Raw genomic sequence first — 10,152 nt, forward strand, 5'->3', positions numbered from 1 at the left:
TATTAAAAAAGCAAACCTATGGCACTGATCTGTTGTTAAAGTGACTTGGACCAGCATCGGTTGTCAAGGTGTGCAGGAATAATTGTAGCTGTGAGACTCTTTTCTGTTCTGGTGTTTCCCCCGGTTCCAGATTTACACCTTCTCTTGCATGTCTCATCTCTGTGGCCAAGGGCAACAGAATTATAATGATTCGGCGGGTTCAACTTGGGTTATACATTGAAATACATTCATACACTAACACTCACCCCTACACACACACACACCCCAACACACACACACTTGAAGTTCCCCACAAAAATGAGTAACTACAATGATAGTTGTAGATCATTCCTTCCTGTTCTCTGTGGTACGTTGAGAAAAACCTTGTGTCAGACAAGGACAAACTGGAAACAAGAAAGAGGTTCTCTGATATCTCTGTCTCCAGCTCCAGACCGAGTATGTCTGAACCTCCAGTGAGAGGACAGGCCTCAGGGATCTACAGAACATTGCACAACAAGGTAGACACGTATTCCTCGGTAACAAAGTATATAAGAAGGCCAAACTGTCACAGAAGCGCATTCGTTGAATGTCCTCAGTTCCACTTGAGAAAGACTAGGCTGGCAGAAGAATGCCATGCATCATGGCTGGGAGGTTCCGTCCCCCCTCCCTTCTGCACGCCCCCCCCCCCCTTCCCCTCACCCCCCCCTTACCAGGACATGCCTCATTGTCAGTGGCCCAGTCTGGCTGTGTGACACTGGATATCTTTGTTTCAAGGGGAGGGAGGGAGAGAGGGAGGGAGGGGGGGGGGGGGAGAGAGAGGGGGAGGGAGGGTGAGGGACGGGTAGAGCAACACGCCACGTTGGGTGTCTGTTGAGTCCTGTTTGTGTCTGTTACCATGAGAACGGCGGCCCTGTGACGGCGGAGGGAAGGGAGGGAGGAAGTCTGCGGCTGCCAGTTGTGTGTGTGTGTCAACGTGTGTGTGCGTGTCAATGTGTGTGTGCGTGAGTGAATGCATGTGTGTGCGTGAGTGGATGTGTGTGTGAGTGCACGTACGCGTGAATTCTCGTGCATGGGTGTGTGACTATGTGCATGTGTGGGCACAGCATGTGAATATGTGTGAGTGTGGGCACAGGCACAGCATGTGAGCATGTGTGTGTGTGTGTCTGTGTGTGTCTGTGTGTGTGTGTGTCTGTGTGTGTCTGTGTGTGTGTGTGTGTGTGTATGTGTGTGGGGCATGTTGATTCTGCTGGCCTTGGGGCCCGAGGGAGGCTCCAGAGAATGAGGTGGGGCAGCGGTAGCCAAAAGCTCAGGAAGAGGGCTCTGGTGATGGGAGAGACCCCAGACCTGACCCCCTCCCAGGCCTGCCCCCTCCCAGGCCTGACCCCCTCCCAGGCCTGCCCCCTCCCAGGCCTGCCCCCTCCCAGGCCTGACCCCCTCCCAGGCCTGCCCCCTCCCAGGCCTGCCCCCTCCCAGGCCTGACCCCCTCCCAGGCCTGCCCCCTCCCAGGCCTGCCCCCTCCCAGGCCTGACCCCCTCCCAGGCCTGCCCCCTCCCAGGCCTGCCCCCTCCCAGGCCTGCCCCCTCCCAGGCCTGGCCCCTCCCGGCCTGGAGCCAGCTGCTCTCTGGACAGGCTGGGAGTGGAAGGCTGTCTCTAACACTGTGTCTGGTTGTCATAGTCTACACCATGTGCATGATCCTCTTTGAACTGGATAGTCATCAGAATGGGATGATGTTATTTAGCTTGATTCCACTGTGTTGTTAAGTCATTAAGGTGTGACGGTTTGCGTATTAGGCCCTCTCAGTGCCTTGGGTCAGAGACAGTTGAAGAAATCAAACTTTAATCAGAAACGTGTGAGAACGCATTGACAAGTCATGGTCAATTATGAAGGTCAATTATGAAAATGTGTTACTGATGTGTTGAAAGTGGACTTTGCACGTGAGGTCTTAGACTTGGCTGTATCCAGTGGACAAGCAGTAAACACATTCAACCGTAAACACGGTTCACACAGACTAAACAACTGATGAGATTAGCTTCCATGCTGAGGCATGTAGGAGCTAGCTAGCATTAGCGCTGGCGCTAGTATGTACATGCACAATGTGTGAATGGAGTCCTTATAGATGCCAACGAGGAGAAATAAGCAGAGGAGAACCTGGGAGTTTTTACTTGGAACTCTGGAACAAGTACAACAATGGAGATGTGGAAGTCTTAACACTCATGGTCTACTAGCAGGAATATACAACATCGTTCCCTCAGAACACAAAACACAAGCAAAGAGAAAAGGATTAACACAAAAACACCTTTTTATTGTGGTTTTGGGGGGGGGGGGGGAGGTGGGGGAGGTGGGGGGGGTCGAAGGTATGGTGGGGGGTGGGGGGGGGGGGGGGTGGTGGATGCTATACAGCTTTCTCGTCTTCTGATGAACATCCATGCTTCTACGATTCTACGAGGGCTGGACCAGAAAACAGAGAAGGCATTTGTTAAACTTTATTGCTTTACCATACTACTATACTACTACACTATACTATTACACTATACTACTATACTATACTATACAATACTGCGTCTGCTAAATGCATAAACGTAAACATATTAAATCAAATGAATAACATATTTTCATGTATTATATTCCCAAGTGCAAGTCTGTTTTCTCAGTTTATCTATTAGCAGTCATATGTCACAGGGTTGAGATTTCTATTGTATAACTGATCCAGGAGACCTACCTGTCTAGTTGAATGTGTGACTTTCAGTTCCACCATGTCCGAATCCTGAGAAAGTAGAGCGAGAGAGAGAGCGAGACAGAGCGAGAGAGAGAGAGAGAGACACACACACACACACACAAGGACAGAAACCTTACATCACATGACAGAAGGAGAGGGCACTATGTTGGTGGAATGTTCCGGAGTTCGGTTTCAAAGGAGACAAAAGAGCAGCTGAACCCCAACGCATCCTGCTGCTCTAGAACCATCAGATGGAACCGTCAGACGGAACTGTACCGACAACAACACCGTCACCATGACGCCTGACCCCTGTCCAGCACTGGCACTGAATTCCAACAATTCCTCTCGTTCAGGAAATCTCCAAAACCCAGTTTGTAAAGCAAACTATTATGTAATAGACATTTAAGTGACTGAGTTCTCTAGGTCATCACTAGATATCTTAAGATCTGGGTCAGCTGATATGAACACAGTACCATACTGTGAGCAAGCTTTGTCTTGTACTAAATGTTCTACACCCTGGACCCTGGTTGTCCCTGGATACAGAGGTCAGGGGACATCCTATCATTTTACAAGGTGACCCAGAGACAAGGACAAATATGTTTATTAGTAACCCTGCAATCACCAGTGACATTAACGTGCAGTCTGAACCATCAACTGACTACCAAGCGAACCAGAGGGTGACAACATACCTTTAGGCCCAAAGAGGGCTGCGTAGCAGGGCTTGTTACAGTAAGGCTTGCCATCGTGCTGGAGGGAAGAAGAGGACAGCATGAGCCTTCGACGCATGACATCATTTGATGCATTATGTCACTCTTTGTTTGTTTGGGCTTTTATAGGTCACTTCTCGTAAGGGTTCACGGCTTCAGAATGAAGGCGGACCAGAATGTTCTGAATGTGTGTGTGAGGAACGTGTGGGGTGTGTGTGAGGCCTTTGTGTGTGCGGGCTGTGTTACTTGTGTGTATCGAGGTGTGTGTGAGGTATCCGATGTGTGTTGAGGTGTGTGTTCGGAGTGTACTGAGGTATGTGTGAAGCGTACGTCTGCTGTGTGTAAGGTGTGTGCCTGAGGCGTGTGTGAGGCGTGTGCGAGGTCTCACCTGTGCGTGTGAGCCAGATGCCAGAGTCTTGTTGCATTTCTCACACTTCAGACAGGGCCTGTGCCAATCCTTCCCCAAGGATGTCACCCGCTCCGCTGCCAAGGCAACGCAGACATGATTATTGGATGATCAATGCCACACTCATCTTTCCACCCACACACTTTGAATTACACACACACACACACATACACACGCACGCACACAAAAGGCAATGTAGTCTGCAGAGGGCGTGATAGGGTCATTTTGGGTTTACGCTATTATTATTGTATATTATGTTGTGAGACTGTGATTCGAATTTAAGGAGGCGCTTTGAGTGCAAGAAAGGCACATTAGAAATTAAATGTATAATCATTATTATTATTATTACACTGACAAAGCACCAGACCATACTAGATGATCCCAGAGTCGGGACAGAGTGTAACGTCTATGCTCCACAGGTGTGGTCTGAACCACGTGAACATTATCTGTGCTCTTTCCTCACATCAGATGAGGGAGACATGGGCACATTGCCTGACTGGCTGGGTGTGGTGCTTGACAGAGGAGAGAGTCCTGGAGGAATCTGCACTCCCCTCCCTCATCCTCCCTCTCCCTCGCATCATAAAGTCTGATAAAAGAACGTCTTTATCTGTTGGGCCGGGCCCTGGAGACAAGGACTTTAACGAGCAGCGATGTTGACGGTTGTAAAACCAGCGAGGGCAGCTGTGGTCATGTGCCTCTGGTTGTTTTTACGACCGTTTAGGATGAGGACCTCCTCGGGACCGCAGAGCGCAACCATCACGAGGGAGGGAGCGGCCAACCGGCGAGCACGGAACTCAACGCCGGACGACCCTGAGACAACCATTACTCCCACGCAAATACCGTCTGGAAACGACGATAGGAGGAAGAAAAAGTTTGGGGTTTTGGAGCACTGAGGCCATCTAATAGGGCCATAAATATGTTGTGAGAATCCCATTATGACCATGTGAGGGTGTAAACGTGCATGAGGGGCTCGCTAAAGTCTGGTGCGAGAGAGGATGTTAAACAAACGTTTGTACGTTGAAATGATGGAAGATCGTGAGCTCACAGCTGATATACAGGCTCAAAAAACGTGTGTTTCAGTCCAGTGTGTCTGTGTGTTTCAGTCCAGTGTGTCTGTGTGTTTCAGCCCAGTGTGTCTGTGTGTTTCAGCCCAGTGTGTCTGTGTGTTTCAGTCCAGTGTGTCTGTGTGTTTCAGCCCAGTGTGTCTGTGTGTTTCAGCCCAGTGTGTCTGTGTGTTTCAGCCCAGTGTGTCTGTGTGTTTCAGCCCAGTGTGTCTGTGTGTTTCAGCCCAGTGTGTCTGTGTGTTTCAGCCCAGTGTGTCCGTGTGTTTCAGCCCAGTGTGTCTGTGTGTTTCAGCCCAGTGTGTCTGTGTGTTTCAGCCCAGTGTGTCTGTGTGTTTCAGCCCAGTGTGTCTGTGTATCTCAGGCCAATGGTGTGTCCTGACAGTATTCCAGCAGACTCTGGTTGGGTAAGGCGGAACAGAATCCAGGCCAAATCTTCACTAATGACTGCATTTACTTCCAATAACAAGTCACAGCAAGCAGGAAACACTGGACCCTGCCTCCCTGACTTCTTGGTGCCCCTGCCTCTCTCCCTCTCTGCCTCTCTGCTGCCTCTGCCTCTCTGTCCCCCTGCTTCCCTGCTGCCTCTGCCTCCAGGCCAAACTAGCATGGTGTTAAGCTCCACAGGTTAAGCTCTTCTGGAAAGTTTGTGTCAAATACATTTGGTTGTTGTGATGAACGAGGCAAGCCTTCACTCCTCATCACTCAATCCTCAGGTTTTTAGATGTATTTTCTGGGTGTGTGTGTGTTTCTCTTGTGTGTGTGTGTGTGTGTGCACCATGGAGAGAAGCGATGCGTGACCAGGGTAGTGAGAGACAGAAGAATAGACAGATCTGCTCTTTGCATCAGGGGACGTGGACTTCGTAGCTATGTGGAGGTCGTCCAACACTCACTCACACATGGTTCTGTGGAAAAACACCCAAATGGGGAAACGTTCAACCATTTACTCAATGAACTTTCTCAATGTCTCTACACTAACCACAAGACCGGGTAACTGTGTCCTGTGAAGACGAAGGCTCTTTCCTTCCTTCTACATCCAGATATTTTATGGATGCTTGTGGACAGACCTTCTAGTCATAGATGACTTTGTCTGAGGAAAAACGCTTTACCGTCATAAAACAATCGTAGGAATTTGAGCTTTGCAGAAACCTTTGCCCAAAAACCATTTTGAAAGCAGAAACAAGATAAACTGTGGATAAACCACAGAGAGGACCGGGTACTACCGAGATACAGTAAACACTAGAATCTAATTGTAGTTCCTGGGTAATTTCCTACACAGACTAAGGATTGTTGACAATTACCCCCCCCCCCCCCTCTCCCTCTCTATCCCTATGTGCCAGTGATCCTGAAGCTAATTCCAGGCAGGGTGGACTTTATTGTTTCCCTCTCTGGAAACAGAGTAAATTTGCCCTCCATCGCTCAGAGGGCGGCAGCAGCAGTAGCATGATTGCTTCCATCTGATGGCCCGAGCAATAGTCAGACTTCGAGTCGAGAGAGAGAGACAGGGAGAGAGAGGGAGAGGGAGAGGGAGAGGGAGAGGGAGAGGGAGAGGGAGAGGGAGAGGGAGAGGGAGAGGGAGAGGGAGAGGGAGAGAGAGAGAGAGAGAGAGAGAGAGAGAGAGAGAAGGAGGGAAGGAGGGAGGGAGGGAGGGAGGGAGGGAGGGAGGGAGGGAGGGAGGGAGGGAGGGAGGGAGGGAGGGAGGGAGGGAGGGAGGGAGGGAGGGAGGGAGGGAAAAATTGAAATAGATAGAAGGAGGATGGAAAAAAAAAAGAGGGGGAAAAATGGAAAGACACAAACAAGAGTTAAGAGGAGTACACAGACTGATCCCTTAGGAAGAGGGGCAGGCCATCAGGATGGGGCTAGGAGATCAACAGTATGGAGAGCAGAAGACCAGCATAGACCAGATTGGGGGTGAGGGCCTACAGCTGCAGCTGGAGTTATGTTCATCAACATGGCTCACAGCACAGCTGCAGAGCCAAGCCGACACCTCGAAATATGATGTGAAGCGAATATGTGAGTAGAGAAAACTGATAACACATGCTCCAGGGGTTGAGAATACAAAGCTTTGCTTTGATTTCTCTCCAACCCTGAGGATTCCTATTCTAAACTGTGTTTTTTTTTTCACCACATGAAAGAAAAACAGAGAAACCATCGAAACAAATGTGTGCTTGTTTTGGCTCAAAGGGGAAAGTTAATCTGCGGAAAGGAAAGGAGAAGAGACGTCTCCCAAGCCAGCGAGGTCGATCCATCTGACTGACAGTCCGAACCAAGCGCTCCCTCTACAGAGCCTCTCTGTGTCTCCTGAGATGGAGCAGCGACTTAACTCAGGCCAACGTGGTGAATGAATCAGGATCAAGGCACAAAATAAAAAAGGCCTTCCATCATTTCCCCAGAAGCCCGAATCAGTCCTGCTTCCATGGAATGCCCCGGAGGACGACTCAACCATGTCTGACTGCTTCTTCCTCTAACGTTTCTCAGAGGCAATCTCTCACGACAAGAAGAAATGCATCCTCTCGAAGGGAAAGTCCTTTCAGATGTTTCCGATAAAGCCACAGAAGCTCTTTATTCCTACCAGTAGCAGTAGACCTGGTGGAGGCACAGTTGAGTGAGGCTGTGCCTCCACTGTGCCTCCACTGTGCCTCCACTGTGACTCCACTGTGCCTCCACTGTGCCTCCACTGTGCCCTGTCCTTGTGAGTTGGGAAGGACTTTGCCTCACTGGCCCTGGATTATCTTCTACTGATAACCTCTGCTTTGCAAAATTAGTTTATGCAAAACTTGACATGCAAATCCTGAGATGAATAGACGCGCATGGCTTGCCGGCTAACCACACTAACTGTCCATTGTTTGTTTATAGATAGCGTGCTGTGAGCAAGATGTTATGAGCAAAGCATTTATAGCTTGACTACTATCATCACTTCAAAAACGGAAAATCATTTTCGACAAAATTCTTAAAATATAAAAAGTAAAGGTTGGTGTGCAACAGAATATTTGTTCTTCTAAGTAATTATGACTTCCCGCTATCCGTGCGTTATCTTACCATTTTAACGATCTAAATAGGGGCTTAAACATAGTGAAATATTCAGACATGCTTTCATTTTACAGAACAGGAAATAGCGGATAATTCCACGTCAGATTGACCCAGGGTGGCAGTACAACTGCATGAACCAGCAGAACTCTACTGCAGCAACACAAATAAAGATTTATCAGATAAACTGAGATTATTATGATTTTTGCTCAAACGAATGAACATACAATTTCAACTTGACAATTAATGTGTCAATTAACAGAATTAAAAAAATCTTACCAAAGTAAACCTCCTTATCGCATTTTGGGCACTTGGGCATTTTTGCAAAATTAAGTGATGATCTCCAAGAGAGTAAGAGAGAAAGTATCCTGAACTTGTACTGCTGCCCACCTGTGTGTTAACAACCACGCCTCGTTCTGAACACCAGATGTGCGCGGGGACGCGTATTTATACCACTCAGGAAATAGTTTGCGCTCGATGAAACTTTTTCTTTTTGAATAGGGAGGGAGAGGCTTTGTGGGCGCGCTTGCGTCGTAGGAGAATGTGCGCGTGTATGTAGCGAGGGTGTATGTATGCGACAGAAATATTCTTTTCTGATGTGAAGTTGCCTTGAATTTGCACTGAAACTAGATGTATAATATTACTAATGTAATATTGATCTTGTACCTCAAATATAATAAAGCCATTTAAACATCACAAAAAAGTTGTTAAACAGTGACATGCTATAATTATTGTGTAACTAAATCACAATATTGCTCATTGAAATAACTATATTTAGTCATATTTTCATTGGGAAGGCTGGTTTAACTGGTTCTTAGAAATATTTGCTCATCATTTGGGGCCATGCTTTTTATGTAGGAGCAACACCTAGTGTCAAAGTTCATCATGCTGTGCATGCAGGTGTTTATTTCAGCCAAACACAATCTACTCCCGAGAACTGGGGTTTTACATTGAAAACGTATAGGGGGAGGTCAAAAAACGTTTGGTAAACAAAACAAAAGGAAATATTGAGCTTCTGTAGGGAGTTTGGAGGGAATGCCTGATCGTGCTTGGTCTAGGCAGGATATGAGTTCTGACTTGAAAGCGGTAAAAATGTTGTCAATTCAGCTGCCTCATTCCTACACAGATCTGCTCCTTAACCCCAATCAGTCTAATGGCAGAATTCCACCTCGGAAAACATTTTATATATATATATATATATAAATTTGATTTATTATGGCATATACCGTATTTATTACTACATCGATCCTATACCATTAAGAAAACGTGTACTCGGAAACAAACCTTATTTCTCAAAACCTGTTTGCAGCTTCATATCGCATCCAGTGTGCCCAGAGACAGTGGTGGAAACAGGAAGTTGTGATGGTTGATAGGAATGGGTATTCATGTTTAGTGAGGGTCTGACATCTTTGTGTCTGAACACCCCTTTAGCGAGAAACGTATAGGAGCTCACCCAGTTCGGGTCTGCTCAGAAAGCAGACGTCTGAAATGGGATCTGTCTGTCAGTCACACCTCCTATTCACCACAGCACTTCAAGGAAACCTTGCACACCTTGCAACGTTATCTAGATATGGGAGCATGATGGAATGTGACATTGACGTAGGGCGGTTCATGGGCTCACCCTCGGGTCAGAGAAGGATGACATCACGCGTGCTCGCGTCCCTGCATCCAGCCCTAACCCATCCAGCCTCGTCCCAGCTTCTGTGTATCAGTTACGGATGGGAGTGTAACTGGGGTTGGATCGCACAGTGCTGTGTTGTCACAAATGTCTCGACTTGGCGCAGAGAATGTTTCGATAGCTCGCTCAGAAGGACCTGCCCTATTAGTCCCATCATGACATGAGAAAGAAAATGACAGTTTTACACTCTCTCAACACTCCCTCTCAAAACCTCGACGCCCTCACCAGCGGGTTCAAAGGTTAACCTGATGTCATTACCCTTTTCTGTTTGACACAGAAAAGCGGTGAAGACAATTTGTCTGTTTAAATAAGCCTGAGGGTGTTAACTGTGTAAACACACACTGAGCTTTAAGCATACACTCATACACGCACTCACACACACCTTGCGTGCCTCTCTCTCTCTCTCTCTGTGTGCTCCCACGCTGTTGACTGACTTCAAAACGATAACAAGGTCTCGGACCATCCCTTTAATTAGCTCGCCATGGCAACCAAACAACGAGCCGTCCCACCGCCGTGGAATATCCATGAACAGGACCCAGACTTTGGTCCCAGCCTGTTGAGGTTAGGAGGTGGAGGG

At 47.9% G+C, this 10,152-nt stretch overlaps 1 protein-coding gene and 1 long non-coding RNA gene across 2 annotated transcripts; one reads left to right on the forward strand and one right to left on the reverse strand.

The window, feature by feature from the left end:
* Positions 1-2,353: 2,353 nt before the first annotated feature.
* On the reverse strand, positions 2,354-8,345 carry LOC124466372 (cysteine-rich protein 1). The gene is made up of 5 exons (XM_047018203.1): positions 8,177-8,345; positions 3,792-3,886; positions 3,386-3,443; positions 2,700-2,744; positions 2,354-2,428 (listed from the first exon to the last, which is right to left on the reverse strand). Exons 1-4 carry the CDS (start codon positions 8,214-8,216, stop codon positions 2,704-2,706), a joined length of 234 nt encoding a protein of 77 aa, XP_046874159.1. The 5' UTR covers positions 8,217-8,345; the 3' UTR covers positions 2,354-2,428; positions 2,700-2,703.
* LOC124466374 lies at positions 6,582-8,247 on the forward strand. Its single transcript, XR_006955929.1, has 2 exons — positions 6,582-6,883; positions 7,006-8,247. It is a non-coding gene; the product is annotated as an uncharacterized LOC124466374 (long non-coding RNA).
* Positions 8,346-10,152: the final 1,807 nt, after the last annotated feature.

Source organism: Hypomesus transpacificus, chromosome 3, assembly GCF_021917145.1.
Source record: "Hypomesus transpacificus isolate Combined female chromosome 3, fHypTra1, whole genome shotgun sequence".
NCBI lineage: Eukaryota > Metazoa > Chordata > Actinopteri > Osmeriformes > Osmeridae > Hypomesus > Hypomesus transpacificus.